Source organism: Podarcis bocagei, assembly GCF_964188305.1.
Source record: "Podarcis bocagei genome assembly, chromosome: 3".
NCBI lineage: Eukaryota > Metazoa > Chordata > Lepidosauria > Squamata > Lacertidae > Podarcis > Podarcis bocagei.
In genome coordinates this window covers 53,848,184-53,874,002 of record NC_138127.1, presented here as the reverse complement: position 1 = coordinate 53,874,002, position 25,819 = coordinate 53,848,184, and the positions used below count along the sequence as shown (strand labels likewise).

General features: G+C 43.0%; 1 protein-coding gene across 3 annotated transcripts; it reads right to left on the bottom strand.

The window, feature by feature from the left end:
• Nucleotides 1–986: 986 nt before the first annotated feature.
• OPRM1 (opioid receptor mu 1) lies at nucleotides 987–25,787 on the bottom strand. Of its 3 annotated transcripts, XM_081187457.1 has the most exons (5): nucleotides 24,976–25,784; nucleotides 13,810–14,162; nucleotides 11,939–12,048; nucleotides 11,528–11,667; nucleotides 987–6,477 (listed from the first exon to the last, which is right to left on the bottom strand). In XM_081187457.1, the coding sequence occupies exons 1-5, from the start codon at nucleotides 25,188–25,190 to the stop codon at nucleotides 6,381–6,383; spliced, it is 915 nt and encodes a 304-aa protein (XP_081043583.1). In that variant the 5' UTR covers nucleotides 25,191–25,784; the 3' UTR covers nucleotides 987–6,380. The 3 variants fall into 3 exon arrangements, with proteins under 3 accessions (XP_081043583.1, XP_081043584.1, XP_081043582.1); XM_081187458.1 differs by lacking the exon at nucleotides 11,939–12,048 and having other exon boundaries at nucleotides 24,976–25,787; XM_081187456.1 differs by having other exon boundaries at nucleotides 11,528–12,048; nucleotides 24,976–25,783.
• Between the last annotated feature and the right edge of the window lie 32 nt (nucleotides 25,788–25,819).

The following is a 25,819-nucleotide window of genomic DNA, read 5'->3' as shown; positions in this document are numbered from 1 at the left end:
GGAGATCATCAACCAGCGCGACCAAGGCAGTTTCAGTCCCATGGTGAGGCCTGAATCCCGATTGGAAGGGATCCAAATGGTCCGTTTCCTCCAGGCGTGCTTGGAGTTGTTCAGCAACCACCCACTCAATCACCTTGCCCAAGAATGGCAGATTTGAGACTGGGCGATAGTTGGCCAAATTTGCCGGGTCTAAAGATGTTTTTTTAAGAAGCGGTTTAATGACCGCCTCTTTCAGCGGGTCTGGGAAGGCTCCCTCACAGAGGGAAGCATTCACCACCCCGCAGAGCCCATCGCCTAGCCCTTCCTGGCTCGCTTTTATCAGCCAGGATGGGCAAGGATCAAGGAGACAGGTGGTCGGTTTCACTTGTCCAAGCAGCCTGTCCACATCCTCGGAGGTAACAGATTGGAATTGATCCCATGTAACAGGACCAGACAGAACTCTAGCACTCTCCCGCCCTGGCCCTGCTCCCACGGTGGAGTCTACCTCCTTCTGAATCTGAGCGATTTTATCTGCAAAAAACTTTGCAAAAGCATTGCAGGAGATCTTGGGGTCCCTACCAGGCCCCGGTGGTACAGGTGGTTCCGATAGATTGCGAACCACCTGAAAGAGTCTCCTGCTGCTGTTTTCTGCAGATGCAATGGAGGCGGCGAAGAAGGCCCTCTTCACCGTCGCCATTGCCACTTGGTCTATTACTTTTTTACTTCTGAATAGGCACGCATAGGAGTCTTCTGTAAATATATTTGTGCTACTGACTGTACAACTCCAATGGACTGACCCAAGAGAGAGTGGAAGGGAGGATCTCTGAGCTTGTTTGGCAGCTGGACCTGGGGTGTGGGCCGTGGAGAGATGGGCCCACACAAGAAGTGCTGTGTCTCCATGGAGAGCCACGCAGCGATGGCTGATTTCCTGACCACCCGCCGTCCCCTTCTGCTGCTTGTTTCCACCAGCTTCACCTGATGTACACCACACATAAATGAAAAAAAAATTGATTCAGATTTTTCTTTATTAATGCATCGGGGGCAAGGAAGTCAGGTCACAATTTGTTGTAACTCATTTACAATGAATATTCATGCCTTCTCAGAAAAGCACAGTCCAGCAGTGTTTGTTTATGCTTTGATACGAGGTCTCCCCACCATCACTTTCAGCAAGATACGTTGAATAATGTACTGAAAACAGTTCCGATATTGCACACAAACAGATATTTCAAATTCTTGTGCTTGACTAACCCATGGAGAGAGGTTGTGATGTTCAGAGACATCGTTCTACTCCTGGCATAAAAGAAATAATGGTTTGACGTAACCGAGAGGATGTGGGAGAGCTCTTGAATGCAGTAACCTCTGAGCTCTGCTTTAATTATGTTTTCTTCAAGAGGTTCATAATGGACATGGAGTATTGGAGCGCTGAGGGTAGATCAGTAACGTTACTTGTGTTGTTTAGACAAGTTGGCTGCTGGGGCTACTCTTGTGTTCAGTTTTTCATCTGATAACAAGTAAGATGCTTCCAATAATAATGTAACATCCTTGCAAGAGTCATTGGGCTTTTCTTTAGAATTGAGGAGCCTTAAGATCAGCCTTACCCAACATGGTGAGCTCCAAATGTTGTTGGACGACAACTCCAGTAGCCTCAGCCAGAATGAGTCAGTGATGATGGGAGTTTTACTCCAAAACATCTGGGGGACACCAGATATGGGGAAGCTGCTTAAGACAATGGCCAACTGCTGCCTAGAAAACAGTTGGACTTGCAAACAACCTGGTCAGAGTTATATCTATGGTTTGCTAGTTCAGTCTCCAGGCCAAAGACTGGTGCTGGTTTGCATGTTTGTTTCCTGACTTTCTGGAGTAAAGAAAGTGCTTTGTCCCTTTTACTATTAGTACTGAAACTTGTCTTTTCCCACCTGTAGAGCCCTATCCCCTAACTGTAAGAAACTGGGCTTGGTTTGCATTGTAGATGCTAGGACTCTTCCTTCCCATATATCAGGAATTGGCTTAACTAGGGTGAACCAGCTCACATCTGTGCAAGGAAAACTTTTACATGTTGATTCTCAAAAGCCAGATTTGAGGATGCAGATGCATACTGTGCTGGGCGCTTTACAAACATACAGTGGTGCCTCGCAAGATGAAATTAATCCGTTCCGCGAGTCTCTTTGTCTAGTGGTTTTTTCGTCTTGCGAAGCAACCCTATTAGCGGCTTAGTGGATTAGCGCTATTAGCGGTTTAGCGGCTATTAAAGGCTTAGCGGCTATTAAAGGCTTAGCAGATTAGCGGCTAAAAGGCTATTAGCGGTTTAGCGGCTTAGAAAAAGGGGGGGGAGCGAAAAAAAATTGGAACACTTGCAAGACGTTTTCGTCTTGCGAAGCAAGCCCATAGGGAAAATCGTCTTGCGAAGCAGCTCAAAAACGGAAAACCCTTTCGTCTAGCGGGTTTTCCGTCTTGCGAGGCATTCGTCTTGCGGGGCACCACTGTACTTAAATTAGTTTTAATCCAGGGACTGACTTGCCTGGATTCTATCTGCGAGGGATTGCAGTGTTTCAGTAGCTCTAATTAGGAGGCCAAGAGTGATGTGTAAAACAATTTACAGAGAGATCAGCAGCAGCCTAGTTCACATCAGCTGTATACACAACTGGTTTGCTGTACAGTATTTGTTTGTTATTATCCTGCCTTTCCACCAGATGGTGCCCAGGCAGTCTCCTTGTTGCTGATGGCTGCCCTTTGCTCGCATACTTTGCTGTTAGGAATATAGGAACATAGGAATATAGGAACCTATTTAGTCAGGCAATTGGTCCATCAAGTACAATATTGCCTACACTGCCTGGCAACAGCTCTCCATGGTTTCAGGAAGGAGGAAGGTCTACCTGGAAATATCTGGGAGCTTCTGCATGCAATGCTTTCCCACTAAGCTACAAACCTTCATGTTGTTTGATATTTTATGGAAAATCACATTTTGTCCAATGCATCGCTGAACAAGTGACCTTGGACTTCTTCTTGGCATAAATGGAAAAAGTTCTTCTGAAGCTCTTCTGCTAAGAGGACTGCCATTTTTTAATTTATTTATTTTTGCTTGCTCTGACCTGGCCTAACCATCAGTCTTGGGACTAATCCAGATCTTAACCTGAGCAAAATTATTTTCTTTCTGATTGAGAATGCTCTTTCCTGATCTTGGATTGGTGCTCAATCCAATACCTAGGATCCTATGGACTCTTGGTCCAGAGCCTGCACACCTTCCCAAAACAGGTCCATTCCTGTGAATTGCTCTTTGGTGTTAGGCACAAATCACACTTTGCAGGGCAAATGGTTTGTTGTCCCCAGTGAACACCTGGGATGCTTGAAGAGGAGGAATGGTGTCTGTAAACATGCAGTTGACATTCACCATGGCCAAACCATAACTTTTGCATTTGTGTGTCCCTGTGTGCTTATTATAGCCACATGCCCCCACTGTTAAATAAATGTTCTCAATAGGACCTTCATAAACATGGACCTTGGTCTCCATTTTAATTTTGCTTTCTGGGATTCATCCAGACTGTTCCTCACTTAGCATGCTCCTCAACAATCTACTTTATTACTAGGTAGCATGCTGTTTTCGCAAAATCTTTCCCAGCTTTCTTTGATGCTGCTGCTTGCGACAGCAATACGCCCCAGTGAGGACACCCCACACAGAGAAAATGCAGAGATTTGTAGGCAGTTGAGAGCCTTTCCTTCTTGATCTACAATCTAGATGAACCAATAATGAGTGGTAAAGGATGAAGCCTTGTGTTGTACATATTAACACACTTGTATGCATAGGCAGGCCTTTTGTTGGGGGTTGGGAGAACCTCAGTTTGCTGTGTATTTTTATTGATTTTTATTAATTTAGTGGGGGTAGCTGCCCCTCCTGCCCCCCCTGGCTATGGCCATGTGCAGAGGTGACAGAAAACACTATAGAATTAACTGTTGCCTTGATGGGTGGGTTTTAGGCCAGTATATCTAAATAATGCATTATCCCAGAGTAATAAAATAAAATAAAATTGGGAATCTCTAAGTTATTGACCTACTTCCAGTTGAAGACACCCCCCCCCATTTCTTTCTCCCTCCACCCTTCCTTAGATTTTACCACTCTTTTCTCTCTTTCTTCCTTTGAAGGTTGATTTGAGCCTAGTAGCTTTGATGGTTGGTTAGGTGGGTAACTTCTAAAAATGAAAGGTTGGGATGGTGTTCAGCTAAGTTTCAGTCTTAGTGGACCCACTGAAATTTCAGTGGGTTTACACTGAGTAAAACTCAATTCAACATCAGTAAGAGCCAGTGGTTGGGGGAATGATTTGGTGCAATGCATTATTTTGTGTCAAAATCGGGAAACAGTTAATAACATCAACCTTCATGATACATTTCAAAAAAACTGGTTCACCAAAGGCTGAAGCTAGCAAAAAGCATGATTTCAAAAGAGAATTGAGATGCAAGAGAAAAATAAGGCACTTTTTCATACATGTTTTTACATAATCATGTACACATGGATACAAAAAGCTAAGGTAACTTGATCTCACTTTTAAAAGTAACTGAATTTCATCATCTCAGTCAAGATGAAGAGTAGACTTCCTTTTTTACACACTAAGCAGATACCACTTCCACAACTGAGCAGAGCAGCATTGAAAATGCAGTGGCAGAAATTTTTAAAAAGAAACCATGGATATGATTTTTCTTTTTTAATGCACACAAATTCATTAAAGTGCTTTTTGCTTCCTGGGTAATTTTTGACCATTTAATTACAGCACACATTAAACAGCAAGTAGAAAATGATATAGAACTACAAATTATCTAGACAATTATTACTGTTGCTTATTCTGGAGATTAGATTTTTTTTCTTTTTACAGAGTATGCTTTTGTAAGCTGTGAATTATTTTTGCTGCTATCATATAACAGAGGAGCAGATGATGGCATTGGTAACAGAACAAAAAAACTTATATAATATGACTGCCCATCTTTTAATTTTAAACAAAATCAATAATTTCCTGCTACATAAGTAGTAAATCAATTTTAAGTATATTAGAAATGCTCAACTACTTTACAGGTGTAGTTATTCACACACACAAACAATTATTTTATGCACATGTAATAATATATGGATATAATTTATTTCCTAATCTATCACTGAATATACAAGTATTGACTATGGTATATTACAATATTTACAGTTGTCTTCTGTTTTTATACATACATTCAGCAACAACACAAAAGCTTTTCCACACTCCATCTGCTGCCTCACTCCATAATTTTGCACTTCAAATATTTGTAAATGTGTAAAGAAGGAGATTGTTTTTCCAAGTCAGCACAGAATATAGATGAAGAATCTTCTTTGGATGAAATCTTAGTGAAATGGAGGACTTCAACAGATGAGGGTTACAACCTCCACTAACACTCAGAGGTAGCTTTGATCAGTCTTGTTACTGCAGCTAGCTTGAAAATCATTTTTTTCTCACTGAGAATGATATGTTGGAAATAATTGTATGGGGGGGGGGGAGAGAGAATCTGCACAACTAAACACATATAGATAAAAATGAACTATTTCAAGTCCTATGCAAATGCATTGGCTATATACCTTATTGTTCTGTGTATAAGATGCCCCCTACTTTTGGGGACTCCAATTTAAGAAAATGGGGTGAGATGGCTCAGAGTTTTTTGGGGGAGGATTGCCAAAGTTGTTGAGCCATGAAAATCACTCACCCGACGCTGAAATCTCACGCGTCACAGAAGAAAACAAGCGTCAGCCCATTCGCCGCCAGCAGACACCAATTGCACACAGAGTTGCCACAGCAGCGGCCAATCCACAGCAGCTCTTGTCACAGCCACCAATCAGCCACTCAATTGCCGCCGCCACAGCCAATCCTAAGCAGCCTTTGCAGCAGCCACTAATCACCCACCCAATCGCCGCTGACAAGTTCCTGCTTGCAGCTGCAACCAATTGCCCATCCCGCATATGCACTATCCGTGTATAAGACGCCCCCCCCCCCAATTTTTAACATTATTTTAGAGTAAAATACCTCGTCTTATACACGGAAAAGTATGGTACTTCTGAGTAATAATTTCCACTGGATTCCCTTTTCCCATACCTCTGATCCGTTTAGGGAGTGGAGTAGGGGGCAGATGGGATTACTCTGGCTTTGAGCCACTGCAGTTTGAGTCTGGTTTCAGGTAAGGCTGTCTAATCTCAGAATCATGTTCTGTGTGGCTCGATTTCTCAGTACCGTAGATGAGTGCAAAGTTCCCATTTGGTCAGACTCTCTTTTGAAGTTATTTGTGCAATGGGATTTTGCCACAGGGGCAAATCATTCTGATGGATACTTTATCAGGCACTTGCCTTGGGGCGAGGCGGGCAAGAGAGAGCATCAGTCTCCTCCATATCCCCACCACACTTATAGCACAGCCACCCAGTGGCACTGGTTTGGGGTTGCTACACGGCAGGGGGCCCTGTCACGGCAGAGGTGTGGCTTCAGCTTCCAGAAGTTCCAACTGAAAGGAAAGAAATACAGTGAGAGAGAAAAGAAATGAGCTAATTTCTCCACCCTGCTGCTTGCAAATGATGCTGGGTGAATTTGCTCAGCATGAGCCATCCCTTTCTCAGGGGGCAAATCAGAGTGGAGCCATTTTGAGGTGGTAGGAATACCCTTTCACATGACAACATGGAACAACAAAGTCTGAGGAACCCAGGCTGGTTCCAGTGTAAACCTTGATGCTTCATCTCTGCAATACATGCAATGTATCCAATACATCACTAATGTATTTTCTTAGAATAAGTAACCCAATCTGAGGCAATAGATGGCTTGGTAGGAGACCCAAGCTTCAAATTCCATTCACTCCCCTGGTAGTCATGGAAAAGCCATCATCTTGCAGCCTCAGTTACTCCTGTGTAATCAGCCTGCCTCTCTGGACTCCTTTTGATACTGGATGAGCTAAAAATTGCATAACAGTATATGAGTGTAAAATACAGAACTGCAGGATGGAAAATAGAAGCACTGGACATGGACACTTCTCCTGACTGGGGTGGGGCTGCTTCTCAGTGGTGAGGCATCAGCTTTGCATGCAGAAGGTCACAGGTTTAAGCCCTAACATCTCTAGGTAGGTCTGGGAGAGCCTTTTCTGATATCTTGGAAAGTGGTGACAGTCAGCATGGACAATATTCAGTTGGATGGACACAAGTGGCCTGACTCATTCTAAGGCAGCATCCCATGTTGCTCCTTCCTCAAAAGACTCTACTGCCCCATAGGCTTGGAACTGTCTCTCAGATCAGCTGGGTGATGCCATTTCTCTCTCTTACCTCAAAACCTTTCTAAAAGCCCATCTGGTTGGAACTGACCTATTATTCCAGAAAGGAGGTGGGCAGTTGCAAGATTAAAGGAGAAAATATCGGAAGGTGCACACAAAGAAACATATTTGCTTTTCAGGTTTCAAGTTAATAACCACTAGTAGAACCACAAAGTTTACGAAGTTGTCAAAATGGATCTGCTTCTTAAATTCATAGTATGGATCCCTTTTAAATGTTGGGATTCCCACCCCACTCCAACACACACTGTGCATCCCCCACAACTTCTCACTAGGGATGGAAGGAGCTGTCAGTTTTTGTTCTTAGTTTCCAATCCTAAATTCAGTTCCCACATTTCTGCAGCAATTTGCGAGTTTTGGTTTTTAAAGTTTCAGTTCTCATACTATTTCAGAAAGTGTGGATTTGTTTCTCAGTGTGAACTGAATCAAATTCCGCCACCATTCCTCCTTCTCACCCGTGCAAACCTCCCCTCTCCCCAGTTGCCAACATTTCACACTCCAATCATTGTTTCTAACATTATCTTCGCTTTCTCTAGCAACATGCCAACATGAGAGTGATTTGTGGGGAAAGTTCATTTGTAGATCCATTTGGACTTTGAAACTGAGATGGCAGTTCCCTTTATGACAAGCTCTTGGTCAACTGTCCAGTGTCTGCCTTGTGGGTTCATGTAACCAAACTTGTAGTTGAGAACTTCAGAAGATTCTTAATAATGAAATATTCTACCCAGAGGATTGGGGGCATGCTGGGCAGAGCTTCATCTTGATGTCTTCTCCGAGTTGAACAAAGTTTCATTAACCTACACCAATTGAAGATTTGGACCTACACAACCCAGACTATATAGAATATAAAAATACAACACACACTACGTTACATAACATATCAAACACAGAGTACAATTGTTCCTTTGCTTCAATGGGTCCTTTGTAGACTGCATTAATAGATGTTCTCTTTTCTGTAGCCATTGATGAAAAACTATTGTTTGAAACCTGACCCTATTTTTGAATGTAATGTTATTTACAGTAATGTCTTAAACAACAATCCTATCCTCAGGCCACTAAAATCCAGTTGATTTCAGTAGTATTTAAGCATTTTTTGTTTATGACTGCAGACTCACATTGCTACTACTAAGTAAAAACACCCCCATCGCTTTTAAGGTTTTATTTTTAAAGTTGAAATGTTGGGAAAACAAACAAATTCAACAAAAATACGAGGTAGTTCTCATTTCCTCCTTCACCTGCTAGAGGGCCATGGAACAGTTTGGAAAATGAGTCATATAAATAAGAGGTATAGCAAGCGGAAAGGAAATGATCCCAGAATGTCCCTACACACAATGGGTTCCTTTTAAATTTTGGAGCATTCTGAAGAGCTGCAGTCCTATGGGCGTGTGTGCCATTCACAAGATTTAGCATGCATCTGTAGCTTTGGGAAGCAGTACGGTCTGTTTCAGAGCTGTTCTGTATCTTTCCAATTCAACTCATTAATTGGGACCAAATTCCATCTGCTAACAATAAAGCTTCCCTGGCTTCACTTTCACTATAATGGGGAATCTGAAAATAGTGATTCTTTTCTTTTCACAGAACTAGATGAAATTTGCAGGAATAGCAGCCCTGTCCCCCCCATTGGATCACAGCTGCCAAATTGTAGGCAGATATATGCAGGGGATTTGCATGCAGGGTACCTTTGAAATTTGATATTAAAAAAGAAAAAGAAGATCTTTTTCATTTTGTTCCAGAATTGGATAGAATTTGCAGGTATTATCACCTCCTCTGATGGGGTGCGGCCTGCACATTTCAGAATGATAGTTGCAGTGGTTCTCCCAAACACTTGAAACTAGCCTGCTGCCCTCAGGTGCAGTGAAGAACACTATCCCATTGCCAGTATTGAAATAAGAACTGGCTGTCAGACCAGTCAGTTTCTGTACATGGAATTGGGGGTTGTTGCCATCCCACCACTTGCCTCAGATACTAAAATGCCTTGGGCAAAATCTCCTGGCTAAAATAAATCTTGGAAAGGATGCACATGTGGCATTTTTGGACTGATGCAGTGGGACACGGGCCTTGAACCTGAATCTCAGAACTACTTCAAATGAAGAATGCGAAGAGAAATGGAAAGCTGGAGAGCTGAATTAGAGTAGTGGGAGGACTCAGTTTAATTCCTTGTTCAGCCATGAAACTCGTGGAGTCACCTTGGACTGGTTCCCTATCATGCCATCCAGCCAAACCTACCTCACTTGTTGTGGTGAGGATTAAATTGCAGTAGGGGAGGGGAGAACCACACATACTCACCTGAACTCTGTGGTTATGAATGCTATAGATAAGAATGAAATTTTACAATATTGCCAAGTGCCTACAGTTCACCATTTCAAGGCAAGGTTCAACAAACCACACAGGCAAAGTGGGAGGACTTCATAAATATTCCTAGATTTTTCACCTAAGTTGGTCTTTTCTTAGAAACAGGCACATAAATTCCTTTAATGTGCCAATTTTAGAGCACTTCTGTTAGACAAGGGCACTCAAAGTTCCTGTTGAAACATTAAGGCATTTAGGAGGCTTCCGTAAGTTTACCATATCTCCATACCAATATTAGTAGTGTGACCCCTTTCCCCATCCTCAGAGTCATCGAATTTCAGTTCAGCCACAATGCTCGTCTCAAGATAATGAAGTAATACTTTTAAATGATCTTGATATCTTTGCTTGCTACTTAGAGTTGGTAACTACACTTCAGGTAAATTCTGAGCAGGCCTTGATTGGAGAGATTTTACAGCTTTAGATCTGGGGACCCAAACCAGCTTGCAAAAGGAGCATCTATTCCCTTCTCCTGCTGCTCTTCACCAACAGCAACCTTGTTAACTGTCTGATCAGCTGTCCCTTATTTCTGCAATGATTTCTCCACCGCCATTGCAAATGCCCACCAGGCATGCACAATGAAAATCTGTCATGGAGCCCCAGAAATGTGGTCTGTGGTGGAGGACAAAGGGGAGGAATTACTAAGAAGAGGAAGAGAGCCACCATGGAGGATAAAGAAGAAATATGCAAAAGGGCCAGACTTGGAGAAAGGGTTGTTTGAACAATTCTGAAAGTAGGGGGTCTGTGTATCACATGAGTGGTTGATAGCTGTGGTGGGAATCAACCCTGGCAGTTACTCTTTACAAAATGAAGGTGAAACAAACCTGTACTTTGGGTAGTTCACAGGGCTAGGATATTGGGGCAAGTACTGTTGGGCACCGACAGATGCTGGACACTAGACCTCTTTCCTGGACCTGCTGCCCCCTCCCCATGGTGTTGCTCCCTCTTCACTTGTCCCCTCTAAGCTTATGAGCAGTGGCAGGAGCAAAGAGAAGAAAGAGCATCCTTCAAGTGCCTTTTCTTTCCCTCTGAACATTTGTGTGGATTGTGCCCAAGGAGCACAACAGAGGGCATCTTTCCCAAGAACACCCTTCCCCAAGACACACACACACATGCCCCTGGAATGAGCACTGGGAATACCTCTACTGAATAAATTGTGAATACTCAACAGAAGATCAGGGGCTTGTTGTGAGTTCAGCCCAACCGAGCTTGCTCACAAAAACACCTCCCCATTGTGAATTTCCATATGACCCATTGCAAAATAGATAGCTATTTCAAGGTGAGATCACAGCCAAATAAATCTATGGGTTACTTGTTCACAAAAGCCATGGTAGGAAAATGGATCATCAGGGTCTGCTCATGTAGTATGAATCATAGTGATGCAGACATGTCTAAAAGTATTGACTGAAAATCTATTGCTTGCCAATCAGAAGTCTAAAGAAGGAGGGCTATCAAGGGCCCTGAGGGCTGGCAGTAAGGTCAGGTGCTAGAAGGGCTGATAGACCTTAGTTACATTGATTCTGACTGGGTACAAGGCAGTTCTTAAAATATATACAGTTCTAGAATGTTAAGCAATAGCAAACATTCTGTTGCTTCAAAAACTATGAAAGCATCTCCTCCTTTCTCAGCTATGGAATAAATATCACAATGATACACAGACAAGGGCCTGGCCATGCAAGGTACATCTGGGAGCTCTCTAGTTTCCCAAAACCCAATTGGGACTGATGGTGCCTGGAGTCATCATTCCATGACTCCCCAGTTAGGGAAGATAAATCAAAAAGAGTGGCACATCTTCCCGAAGCTACACATCAGTAAAGACTGTAATTTCAGAATTCATGTCATCTCCAGGAGGGATTCCTGAATCCAGAGATGGCATCTCCACTGCTAGTCATACCTGCTGGTTAGTCCTATCCACCGTGTTGGCGGTGGAGGCATGCTCGCGAGTGTTTTGTCGGACGTGGGTGGAGTTTTGTTGCTCCATGGTTGAAGCTGTGGGGATGCAGAACTCTCTGAAACACCTTTTGAAGTTCTCATCTAGAAAGGCATAAAGGACGGGATTAAGGCAGCTGTTTGTGTACCCTAAAGCAATACAGAAGTGCCAGGAGACGGTCTGGAAAGTAGTTTCTGGGATATGGATCAAGGCTTTAATGATAACGTAAATATGGATGGGGGTCCAGCAGACGATGAAGACAGCCACAACCACGAGGACCATCCTGGTGATCCTTCTAAGATTCCTGTCCTTCTCCTTGGAGCCAGAGAGCATTCGGACACTCTTCAGGCGTAAAATCATGAGCCCATAGCATACCGTGATAATTAGGACAGGCATGATGAAGGCAAAGATGAAAACACAGATTTTCAGCAAGTTCTCCCAATACCATGCTGGGTGAGAGAATATAAGTGTGCAATCAACAGATCCTAGGAGGAAAAGAAAAAGAAAGAAATGAGGTTTGAGAGAATTATTTATTTACATTTAATCCTGTTCTTCCTCTTGCCCCCTCCATCCAAGGCCATAACTATATTCTACTGTGGTGTGAGCCTGTAAGAAAACTCATTGACTTTTAGTGTGATGTTTACAACATAGAATTTTTAAGGGGGGGGGGAGATTCAGTGTTCAAAAGATCAATAAGGGCAGGGCCACACATACAAGTCCCACTCCAAATGCCCCTATGTATGTCTGCCTGTTCAATCCCTGAACTTCTCATGTTGACTGGGAGTTGCCTGCAGAAGTTTTATTCATGTTTGCTTGAAAATGAGCAGAACCCTCTGCATAATCAGGGACCTTGGTAAAGTGCTTCTGTGCAAGGAAAATATCCCTGAATAGAGTCTTGTTGGCTTAAATTAGCCTATTTTCCATATAAAAGCATTTCTCTAAAAAGAGAAAATAGGAGATAAGATTCACATAACTAGGCTTCCTTAAGCTGACCAGCAATAGTTTTGGGCAAAAAGCATCACTGACTGTTAGATAGCTTAGTGGAACTCATAGCTGTCTCCTTGCTTCCTTCCTTCCTTCTTTCCAGTTAGGAGCAAAAGAAAGTCGGAGATAATTTACTATTTAATAACAAAAAGTGTCGTTCACTGCTATTAGAAAAAAATCACGTTAAATATCTTGCTTTTTCATTCCCTGTTATAAGTAGCTATCTAATTCTAAAATAAATATAAAAGTGTGCCTTTAAATCACAGTGCCACCACTTTAATTGGGTCTCCAGCACTAAATGAACCGCAACTTATATACATTAACTTGGGAGCAAGTCCCACTGGAATGGTCCGGCTCACTTTATAGTAGACAAGATATAATTCCATTCTTAGCTGATTAGTTTATTGATTAACAGCAAAACCTTCTTTTTACTTATGTAGATGTAATTCCCACTATCTTCTAAGGGGATTACTCCCAGGAAAGTGGGTGCAGGATTGTATCCTAAACTGCTTAGTTTCTATGGGTTACATAAAAAGAGATAGATGTAGCCAAAAAATAAAAATAAAATGTAGATGCACTACTTCTAAATGAGGCTCCCTTTATGCAACCATAATGTTCTTTGCAGCTTCTAGAAATTCTTCTTTCTACCCACATAATCACAGTTTGATGGAAGTGTGTGAAGAACCAACAAACCTTCAACAACTCTATTTTGCATTGTACTTGTGGACTGGCTTGTTCTTTGCCAGAGTGTCGGCCTCTGTTTTTAGGTAAACATTATTTCTTATTAGGTATTAAAATATCCTATTTTGATGCATTCCCAGTAATCACTGTGACTCATGTTTTATGTATGTGCATACCAAATTTCCTACTTCTGGGTGTTCTGGAAGTACCTTAATGTTTAGGAGGGTATCATTCCTCTCTTTCTTGATATTAATTTGCAAATGTCCTCCCTTTAAGATCCACTTCCCATTTCCATAATCAGTGTGTCTCAATGTGTGAACCAAATGTCCGATTTTTCACTAGAGTGGAAGTATCACCATTTGGGGGTGGATGCCTTTTGAGTCCCCTATTTGAGTGTGAGGTATAGAAAAGTCCCTTTTTCATTGTAAATTACACGTGCTACTAAATTTTCTGACTTCCACTGGAAGGTAACCTAGAAATTTGATTTCTGCCTGAGTTTCTCTCTCTCCTTCATTCCCTGCCTTCCTGCCACTGCTGAAATAACTGAGCATCTGGAAATGGTGTGTGAAATCCTTACTCACCATTGCTCTCTTTGGTGGTTGCCATCACCATAACTGGGATGCCGATGGCTGAAGAAACAATCCAGTTACAGACGTTGACAATTTTGGCATTTCTGGGGGTGCGGAAATCCAGAGCCTTGACTGGGTGGCAAACTGCTATGTAGCGATCCACACTCATCGTGCAGAGAGTGAAAATGCTTGTGAACATGTTGTAGTAATCTATGGAGATAACAATCTTACAAATGGCGGTACCAAACGGCCATGTTCCCAGGAGGTAATTCACACTTTGGAATGGCAGCGTACTTGTTGCCAATGCATCTGCCAGGGCAAGGTTGAAAATATAGATGTTGGTAGCAGTCTTCATTTTGGTATATCTAAGAAAGTCAACAAAGCAGAGGAATGAAAAGCTATAACAAGATCAAACACAATTATAACCAGACTAGTGTCTGATTTGAGGACTAGGGATTAAGAATATTGTATTTTTGTGCCTTGGTCCAGCAATATGGTACAGAAAGAATTTTCAGGGGGTGGGGGACTCAGTATCAAGCTTATCTGTAGATATTTTATCCCTAATTCCCATTTTTCTCCTTGATCTTGATGAGAAGCGTGCTATTTCCCCCCACCTGTTCTAGTAGTAGAAATATAAACATTTCTCATAGATTATATACATAATTAGATAAATAATTTTATGCACATATTTTGTACCTATTCATTATGGGTTTCCTACAGGAATAAGCACATAAACAGATACATACAATAATGTATATAACTGTATATAAATACTTATTTATTAATACTTATAAAACAATGTTCTTACAGAGAGGAGAGCGGAACTCTCCATCATGCCATTGGAAAGCTATTCTAGGCAGGGTGAGAATGCCCCTCTTGTATTGGAGTTGTGCTCTGTCCTGTTCTTCTTGTAGGCCACTTAATTGAGGTGGTGAGCAAGGTGTCTATTTCACAGCATCTTACCCAATGAGAACCAAAGTGATTTTAGATCTCTTCTATGGACACAGCCCCAAAGCTCTGCTTCACTCATTGTAGTTGGGATGCTCTTAAGTATCAATGACATAAACTCCTGTTTCTGCCACTACAGCTAAAGCAGTCCCATAGGACAAGGCTGCCCGTTCCACTGAACAGAATTCAACTGAGGTACTTGGGTTTAGGTGCCCTGTATGCTGCCAAAGAGCAACAAATAAATGTCTACCACAAAGTGTCATTGAACCCAACTCAAAGGGCAAAGGGGTCTGCAAGAAAGGCACTTGATGCCTGCATTTTGAGATATCTAAGAGAGATCAAAAGCAGGAAGGCATGGCTTAAGCGGAGATGTACTCTGGCTGGTTGCATAAATTCACTTTATGTGCTTACTGTCCTGCACCTGGCAATAGTCACATGGATTTTCACAGCTTTAGCATCCACACAGGCCTTTTTATATGTGAAGAGACTGAAAAATAAAATGAGTATTAAAGAAAATGCACTAACTCATAACATGGTTAGCACAACCCTTGTCCAGAGCCTTTATCAATAGCCTTAAAGGAGGGTGTGTGTGTGTGTCTCACTGAGGACATTCCCCTTCTCAAACCTGAGATCAGCGTGAAGATAGTAGGGTTGTGTGAGCATAAGGACAGCTCTTTTTCAAGCTAGGGCTCTGATGCTGACTCAATCCCATCTAAATCCCATTTTTGAAAGAAACCCCTTTCTCTGTCTCCCTAAATTTATGGTGCCTTTTTGCATATGTGCTCCTGCTGCAGCAGAATATCCTGAAGCTTATTTCTTTAAGTCACTAAAATTAAATTATAGGTTGCCCCACTTGACTATGCTACCTGCTTGATATTCAAAGGCTGCAATCCTATCCCAGTGACTAGTTATTTGCTAAGCCAAACAGGCCAGACCCTGTTACTCTTGACTTACACTGTATGTCCACACAATTCATAAACCAACCTGAATTCATAAACTGTGCTAATGATATTCCTGAGGAAAAGAAGCAGGCATACCAATGTTTCTCTGGAAAGGTCTCTTCTATCTGATGCTGCAGTACTGGTACCCATTATAAATTGCTGCCCTGGGCAACCATCTATGCAGCTATTGGGAAATCTGGTTAAGAAATATGTGCTGTCCAGCTACTCAAATAGTATCATTTACATTTTTATTAACCTCCTTCTTCATTTTCTCCCTATTACATTTTATATTCTTAGGTTAGGCCATGTTGCATTTTGTCCTATCTTTATGATGAAGTTGTCTCATTTTTCCACACCAATAAAGAATAGCATATTTCTCCATTTAAGAAAGATGATTTCCTGTTTGCGAGGGCAGTGTTTACATTGCTCCTTTATTGTTACCGAGTGAGAATAGGACAGTTAAGGAGCCATATTCAAGATGGAATATGTAATACGCACCTCCAGAGTTTTTCTATGATTAAAGTTATTTTCGCTTTGACACTTTCTCATAATTTTGGTTCATGGTTTTTATTACATATTTATGACAGGAGCCAAAGCTAAATGAAAAAAGAGGCGATACCAAGCATTTTATTTGTATTTCTTTATTGCAATCCTAGCAGTACAACTCGAGATACTTGGCAGAAGATCTATTATTTTCCTTCCAATATAAACTCATAAGATGCTCCCAATTCTCTTTTATTTGCCTTCCCCAGATGGCTGCTAATATCTTTTCCAAATGAAATTTCTCTTAAGCAATGTTAACATTCAGGTACATAAGCAACGCCAGCAAGTGGCTGCACTAAGGCTTTTGACCATTAAGGGCAGAATTACACTTAGTAGGGCTTGGAAGCCAGGATGGATTGAGAAGTCCTGCTGCAACTGAAAGCTTTAAGAGATGTCACTAGTCAATATAGACAGTCATGATGAGGCAGGAGATGGCTTGATTAACTGGCTACAGTAAGGTCTGTGTTTGTATTCCATGCTAAAAAATCAATCTACAACAAGATCTGTATAAATGATGCATGCTAGTTTATATTTTCTTATCTTGTATCATCTTTTTTGCTGCTTCTACCCATTTTGAGGGGCAAAGATCTAGACAGGCATTGAAGGCTCATCCTTAGCTACTAAAAATGTTGCTTCACTCCTTCCAACTTCTGAGACTGACAGCACAATTCTCTTCATGCTATTTAGAAGGAAACCCTATGGAATTAAATGGGGTGCCCCACAGGTGTGAGTATAGAATGGAATTGCCCCCTCGGTTTCTCACTGTGAAGCTCAAAAGGCTTAAACATTACATTTTAAAAAGGGAGGCAGGGAGTAGTAGTAATCGTAGTAATTATTATTATTATTATTATTATTATTATTATTATTATTATTATTATTATTATTGTACCCCACCCATCTGCCTGGGTTTCCTCAGCCACTCTTCTAACACTAGAAGGGAATTTCTCAAGGATTCCAGAACTTGACATTATTTGGCATTTAACCCCAACTTCTTGAATTTTGAACATTGTCACATTTTTTTTTGCATTTGAAAATGTTGCAATATAATAGATACCCCTGGTTCTACTGCTGTGGAATCTCTGCATGTTTACCTATGAAAGGTGTGTGAAATGCTACCCTACTCCACTTCTTTCCATCTCATTGTTGCAGCTCTGACCTTGGTCATTGGGCAGCTGATCATATGAGACAAAGAGTGCCTTTTGGTTTGGGTATCAGTTATAACAAGACATCAAGGAGCACCTGTCCCAGTTTTGCAAAACTAGTGCCTAGAATAGCGCTTCCCAAACTCGGGTCTCCAGCTGTTTTTGGACTACAGTTCCCAACATCCCTGACCAATGGTCTTGCTAGCTAGGGATGATGGAAGTTGTAGTCCAAAACCAGCTGGAGACTCAAGTTTGGGAAACACTGGCCTAGAAGCTATGGGATAAGGTTAAAAAAGTTGAATCCTGACAAGAAAGACATGATGCTATCAAGAGCAAGATCCTAGGCTCTTGAGTGAGGGTTTGTAATAGGAAGTATGGTAATCATCCTTTCCAGACATAGTGCTCAATCAGAGCTGATTGCTACAACAACAACAACAACAACAACAACAACAACAACAACAACAACAATTTATTTCTACCCCGCCCATCTGGCTGGGTTTCCCCAGCCACTCTGTTCTGATCTTTTGTTCTGATCTATGGCTGAAGAGTGGGCTTTCCCTTGGGAAGGAGTGGGGGAAGGGGTAAACCACTCAGACCCATGCTTTCTAGGCATGGCAAATGGAATTGTGGGCGACCCGTGAGATTGACTGCTTCAAAATGTGCTTTACATGGGATTGTCCTTGGAGACACATTGCAAGTGGTTTTTGCTTGCCTCCTGAAAATATTGTGACAACATATTTAGCCAATTCTGCACCAAGCTAAATTGGCTACCTTGAAAGCACTTCTTGGCCTGGGCTGGAAGTGACAAACCAGAGTCTTTAATTTCCTGAATGAGCCCCTGCACTGACTGATTAGGGACTGCATTTCAAGCCTTCCTTACAGAGCCTCACTGTATGAGTTAAAACATCCTTGCATAGACTAGAGCCTTTGCCACAATAGCTTAGAATTACCTCCCCAATGAGGTCAGAATCCATTCTTCCCTCACAGACGTCTTGGAGAGACTGCAAAATCAGGGAGGTTTTTGGGCTGCTGCAGCAGTTGGTAGGTTGCCCAGATTTCAGCTCACAATCATTGAGTTTTGATTTGTATTTTACTTTGGGTGTTTTGTGTTTAATTATTGTTTTTAAAATGCTTTCTTACATTTTCTTAGAGCTGCGTGAAAGTGCTATACAAATATTTTAAATAAACTGACAATTCATTTTCTACCTTAGCAGCAGACTAAGAAAACCAAACATTTCATCTGAAAGAAAATCGCTCAAAGATGTTATTTTTAACTATACATGTTTTAAATGGTGCTTTTAGCAAACTTTACTGAGGACAATATGACTGATTACATCCATAGCAACTAATGCAACATTCCAGTGATTCTCAGTACGCAGCACTGCCTGGTCCACTTCATATGTGTAAAAGGCTGCTATCATTTTGACTGAAAGCTCCATCCTAAAAATACTCATTGGAAACAGACTGCGTAGCCCCCAATGCAGCTGTTCAAACACTTTGATTCTACTTCTGTTTAGATCTAGCTCATGGCCTCTCTTCCTTGACCCTCCCATACAGCAAATGGGCTTATGGGGCAGGGGGGTACACTTGGCATTAATGACAGCTTCCCTCCAAAGCCTAGATAAATGTTTATTACAATGAAAAAACCCGCAATCCCTGGCCACCTCACCGTGCTAAAGTAAGCTCAAAAATGCACCCCATCCAATTTCTAAAGCATTTCTAATGTGCCTTGAAGATGGGGCATTAAAACCGAAGCCTCCTTTTCAGAGGAAGAAAGCTTCTGGGAAACCGAAGGACAATTTTTTGGCACCAACACTAGACATGACAGGAGAGCATGCAAATCATTTGCTTTGTGCTTGAGATCATTTTAATGGATTTGCAAAAGCAACATATTGCATCCAGATGAATGTTCCTGGCAGAACTATTTCCAGGCCTCTTGATATCGTACGATTCTGACATTCTGGTTTCTTTTTCAGGTCTTTGTTTACAGATCACAATAACTGTGCAGTCTCAAACAAAGAATGTCTCTAGGGAACAGGCCCAAGTTCACCTAGTATTTAAATGCCAAGAAGGTAAATGGAAAGATCAAACAATCCCTCCGTCTGTTAGAGTAAAAGAAGTGCTGGCCCTCAAACTCTGTTATCAGGTCATATAATCAAAGTATGTAAATACTTTTGCAAAGCTTATACAAAGAAAGCCACCTGCGCTCCTGGAAGGGTGTGTGTGGATCAACCAGGCCAGCTTCAAGGTTAGTGTACTAAGCCCTGAATAACTTAGGCCCAGAAAACCTTAATGACCTCTTTACCCTGTATACCCCAAGTCAAGATCATTGAAGGGGAAATCAACATTGTGGGTGTTGATCTATGGAACTCCCTCTCACAATAAGTTAGATAAGCACCGCCCCTACTGAGTTTCAGGTGCCTGGCCAAAATGGCCGCTGACCGGACCTCACTGTGAGTGGCGGTTGTGGCCCACCGCAGCACCTCCACTTTGCCCCACTGCACCGTGACATTTTCCTGGCTGTTATCATGTCTCCTTGGCCGCCGCAGAGGCTCATGGGTTCCCACCAGGCCCGCTAGTCAAACTGGCCAGTCTGTGGCAGCCAAGGGGGCATGGCTAGGGGAGCAGAAATGGAGAAAGCAGGCTTCACTCAGGTTCGCCTAGGGGCCGGATATGGCCCTCCAAGCCTCTTTACCTGGCCGTAAGGACCCTCTCTAGGGCACCCTGTCCCCAGCCACCCCCATCTGTCCAGGCCACTCCTCAGGCCTGTTTTGTAATCTCCAAGAGTGCTTTTTGCCTGGCTGCCATAAGGCCATGAACTCTGCTAATGCCTCTCATGCGCTTGGATGAAAGAGGATGCGTAAGTGTGTATAGAAATTAGCCTGCTGTACAAAGGAAAACATTTACCATCCATGGCTCCACGCAGTGGCAAGTGGCCCCCAGGAGGTTGCCTAGAAGGTAATGTGGCCCTTTATCTGAAGGTTCCCCACTCCTGATCAAGAACAGAAGAAGTGTCTCTCAGGATCCAACCAAAGGCTTATTGTATCTGTTCACAGTAGCCCATCAGATATGAAGCTCATGAGTAGAAGATGAGATCAATAGTCTTTCTCCACTGTTGTTTCACAGTAAGTAGCACTGAGTGGTATGCTGAATACAAACCTGGAGGTGGTTTAGCCATTGTGACTGTATAGCCTTGTCCTTCATGAATTTGTCTAATCCCCCTTTAAAGTCATCTCAATTGGTGGCCATTAGCACATCAGTAAATACCACCATTTAACAATGCCCTGAGTAAATTCCAGCCCATGATTTAGGGAGGCTGACTGAACTTGTATGCTCTTCTTTCTCAGATGTTTTGAGCAGTCTTGGATTAAACAAATCCTTTCAGTCATTGTATTAACCTAAAATAATTGCCTGTATGGATCTAAAATAATCTACCAGAATGGAAGCATTCTGCATATACTTCCTTTTATGCAGGGTCCTCACTCTCTGCAATTTTCAGGCAGGGTGGTCTTTGTATAGCTGCAGACATAAATTGGGATACCCAATTTCTACCTGTTGCAATAATGACTTAATTCTTTGCATTGCGGCGGCAGGGAGTGGAATCAAACATGACTCATAATCAAAATTTCAGGAAGTGAAAAACACTTTGGGGACTGTAACTCTATCCACGTTTATGCAGACACAAGGCTTACTCAAATCCAGTCAATGGCAGTAAGAAGTGTTTCTTCTGATTGACAGTCTTTACGTCTAGCATGCCATTATTATTCTATAGAACTGTTCACAGTACCAAGAGAAAGTGAGTTCCCCATGGTCATTCATACTCAAAGTACACATGTTCCTCCACTTGATCCACATTTTCTTTTTTAAAAAAGTAAAAAGCAGTTGTGGGAGACTGGTATTTTTATCAGAGCACCAACAGAAGGGAGTGAATCCATTCTGCTTCACTCTTACCTCTCCTTATGCCACTTTCCCTAATCTCATGTTGATTTTCTCTCCAGAATGGGAGACCTGCAGGTCCCAATATATTTGTTCCCACAGGTGCGAAAGCTACTGGGGTGGGAATCAATGAACAAATGCTCAAAAAGTAGGAGTTATACAGTCACCCACTCAAGATTGTCTCTTCCAGCAGATACTTTGCTTTATTTCATATTTTTTTAAAGGAACAATGTCTGGATTATGCATTATCACACTATGCCTGCTACTTTTTAAATGTTCTGTAAAAACAATAAAAAATTAGATTTACCAAAAAATGGGGGGGAGGGGGAATAATGGTACATGTGAATGAGTATCACATGTAATTTGAGCCTTAGAGAATTTCATAGCCAAGTATAGATTGAAATGCACATTCCTCACACCAGAATTCATCTACTCTTTCCTTTTGGCCCCAAAAGGATGTCTGTTACTTTTGGTTTTTTGTGTGTTCAGTATTGAGGTTGCTGCTGATGTGCTTCTCAAGGAGCCTCCTAGAGTTCAGATCCACTGCTGTCAATGAAAATGTTGCTCTTGGTCATTGTGGGGTATGGAGTGGGAAACCATTCATCAGCTCAAATACACACCCACACACACCCACATATATATATATATATATATATATATATATATATATATATATATAATTTCTATTCTACCCTTCCTCCAAAGACCTTTCGGTAGCTCACAATGTTTCTTCTATTTTATTGTCATAACAAGGCCAACTAGTTACCTCAATGGCTTAGTGGAGATTTGAATTGGATCTCCTTGGCACTAATCAGGCACTCTAACCACTGTTGAAAAAGCAATTAAGTCATTATGCAGTGATGAGAAGGAAGGAAATGCATTTGAATAATTAGTCTTATAGCAGTGTGGGACTGTGGATTCAACTCCTGGAGGTTCAGTGGGAGCCCCATACATGCTGTCCTGAGTCCCATAAAGGAAGAACAGGAGATAAACGAAAGAGCAATGACATTCTAAATGCGTCTACGAAGAAGGAAGCCAATTGAGTCAAGTAGGGTTTACTCCCAGGCAGATGGAAATAGCATTGCAAAGAGACAGAGAAAGCAGATTTCTTATTGCTGCTGCTGAAATAAACAGTAGATAATCATTGTCAAAGGTGGTGTTGCTTCTCAGTCACAATCCCTACTTGTGCAACCTGAGTTAGCTCAGTTCTTAACCAAAGGATGAAATAATAATAATAATAAAAAAGGCAATACAGGTCAGCCTGCAAGGAGTTCATAGCGCTGTATAAGTAACAACATGCACCACTCCTTCCCGCTAAGAGCAGACATAGGTGGTGAATGCAGGGCAGGTGTCCAGTGTTAGCATGGCTGGACAGCTGCTGAGGATGACCCAGCAAAGAGTTCCCTAACAAGAGCTTCCCTGAACCTATTCCTCTTCCTGTCTGATCACTCACCTCTCTGGTTCAACCAATGGTGGTGGTGGGGAGGAGCAGTCGATGCCACTGTCTGCTTGCACATTGGCTCTCTGCCTGGCAAGCAAGCGGGTCACCACAATGATGAAGAGGATGGGGACAGCAGTAGGAGCAGCTGGTGATAATGGTGGTGAGGAGGTAGGCTCCCTGAGTGTGGGGGAGAGCACAGTTTTGCCTAAGGCCCCTCTAGAACCCAAAGGGTGATGCTGGTGTTATGTAGTCAAAACTGGGCCATTGAGAGAAAAAGAGGGTGGTATAAGTAAGCTTTGGAAAACTCTGAGGTTTGTTGAAATAGAATGTCAACACACGGACCCAAGGGTTGGGGGGACACACACCCCAACAAAAAGAACTTAAATTCAGTTGCCAATGAATTTTGAGTGTCAGCTGGAAAAAAGAGGCTGACTTCAGCTGCTTATTGCTTATATAGTTTCCCAGGGAAGTAAGTTAAGGGAACTTTTGAGAGGGGTACACTGCAAGATTTTGTTACAGGTGCTACTAAATCTTAAAATATGTCTGAATACCTTTATTACTTGCAAATTAAGATTTTGCTTCTTTAGGCTTTTGTCCATCCCAGGTGGAATTTTTCAGATAAATAAACTGGTTTCCGCCCCCCTTCCAATGTTGTCTCAGAAGCAGCCGTTTCCACCTGTTGTTATCAATCGTTTCAATAGATGGTGCTGTGTTCTTTTAGATATTGATTGTAATCTCGTTTCTCCTAAATGTTAGCCGGGTGCTAGGAGCAAATTTGATTGCTGTCCTACCTGGCATTCATTAAAGAAATCTAATTTCACAAAGGCAACAAGAAAACCCATTCCACATACAGAAGAGTGTTGTGTTGCCCCCCCCCCCAAATGGGCAACAAATCTCTTTGCAGTAAACTTGCATCTGACCAAAGTGTTTCTGTGGAAGAATATTGCACAACATTTCTTTGGAAGAGGAGCTTACTTGCCCAGAAAATGCAAACCTTTAAATGGGGGTGGGTGGGTTTCAGATCTTTTCACAACTGAAATAAAGTGGGAACATTTTGGTATGAAAGTCAGTAGGGGGGATATGACCATTAAATTCTGTTATTTTTTTCTGAAAGGATTGTTGGTATTCATCTCTGTATAAGTGATTTATTAGTTGGGAGGCAGGCAAAAGAGTACAGACATGCATTTCTAAGACAGCAAACCTGACCATAGAAGGCACTGCTTTTGAGCTACTTGTGAAGGGGTTATTGTTTTGTTCTTTCCTCTCTCCATGGATATAGGAAGAGCTATGACCTAAGTTTTTTTCCTATCTAATACATATATTAAACTTTTCACCCGTAAAAATCCATATTCTCACTCAAGAAGAATTTCTTCTCTTTTTAAAAATAAAGTCTTATCACCTGACCACCAACCCAACTCCAAACCGATTTACTTGCACAATCAGGCATGCTCCCTGTTACAACTTTCTTTTTCCAGTTATGTACACACTTCTTCTTGCTGCCAGCACAGAGTCTTCAGAACTGCCATTCATATCAGTCCTGAGGCATCAAAATAAGAGGCAATGACTGCATCTCTTCTCACATGATTCCCCACCACCACCAGCAAAGTCCCACGAATACATTTCCTCCTGAGGGAAGAGGCATCAACATGGTGGCAGTGGTAAGCATAGCCAGGGATTGGTGAGGATGAGAAGTGCCATGGCACCATGGGCACCAATTGGTTTACTGCAGTTTGGTCCACCTTAAATGTGTCCAACAAATATCTCCTTTCGTGAACTGTGCAAAGGGGTTTCTGCAGAAAATGGGTCCCACATGAAAAAGAATCCCTGGTTTTGGAAGGTCTTCCAAAGAGCACCTCCCAGCCAAACCTTTAGGTCTGCCTTCCCCAACCTGGTGCCCCCTCTGAGACTACAATTCCCATCAACCCCAGCCAGCAGGGTTGGGGAAGGCAGATTTAGGGTTCTCAAGGGCACACTTATGTTCTCCGGGTCTTTCCTGACCAAAGAAAAAGAACTGCATTTCTCCTGGCTGCACCTTCTTGAAGGAGCACCCTGAAAATGACCAGGGAACCACCTCCCTTTCCAGTCTCCATGATGGGGTGGTGGGGAGAGCCATCGCCCCGAAAGTTGCCCCAGCCCCCCCTCCTTGCCTATTTGCACGAATGGCCCTTTCGCTGGAACTCAGGAAGCACCCCGCCACCGCCTCCCCGCGAGACCCGCTTCCTCTTACCGGATGATGACATACATGACCAAGAAGTTGCCGAAGAGTCCCACCACGCACACGACGGAGTAGAGAACCATGATGACGATGGCCGTGACCATGGAAGGGCTGACGCCGTGGGCAGAGCACAGGCTGCCTCCGTTTGCCTCCAGGCTGCTGTTGGGGCCGCCACAGGATAGCTGGGTGCTGTTGGGCTCGCTCTGGTTCCAGGGTTCGCCCCCCATGGTCCCGGCCAGCGGCCGCCCGACCACAGCGAGGCTCCAAGGGGCTGCGGGCGCTGTCCTTGGTGCTGACCGGACAGCCTCAGGGCAAATTCCCCTTTGCAGTGCAGGAGGGCGGGACCCCTGCCGCCGTCGAAAGCTGCCCCAGACGCAGGAGAGAGAAGGAGGGAGGGAGACGGACCAGTGGGTTACACCTCCCAGCTAAGCCAGTGGCGAAGCGGGAGACGAAAGAAGCGCTGCCTTCTGCTCTGAGCTGCCACCGCTTCCTTCGACAGGAGCGCACGGAGCAAAAGGGCCGGAGAGCGCAGAGGAGTCACCAAGGAGCCCGGGACGAAGGAAGCAATCCAAAAGCTTGCGCTCCCTCCCTCCAGATGTGCGCGCGCTCCCGCAACCGCACACATGTGCGCTCCCACAGCTGGCTCTGGCACACGCGCGCTCACCTGTGCCAGGGGGATGGCTAAGCATGGGGAGGAGGAGCCTCCAGCTGATGGGACGAGGAGGCGGGGAGGGGCTCTTTTTAACCCAACCTGCACAGAGGCAGGAGCGCTTGAGATCAGGCGGTCCCGCTTCGCGAGCGAGCTATGGCGCTCTCCTCACCCCCACCTCCGCCGGTCTCTCCCTTCTTTAGCTAA

Coding starts and splice junctions, on each gene's coding strand:
- OPRM1 (XM_081187456.1), bottom strand. CDS start 25,190: ATGGGGGGCGAACCCTGGAACCAGAGCGAGCCCAACAGCACCCAGCTA. Junction 14,163..24,975: donor GTCATGTATGTCATCATCCG/GTAAGAGGAAGC, acceptor TGACTTTCTTAG/ATATACCAAAATGAAGACTG. Junction 12,049..13,809: donor AACCACCAAAGAGAGCAATG/GTGAGTAAGGAT, acceptor TTTTCCTCCTAG/GATCTGTTGATTGCACACTT.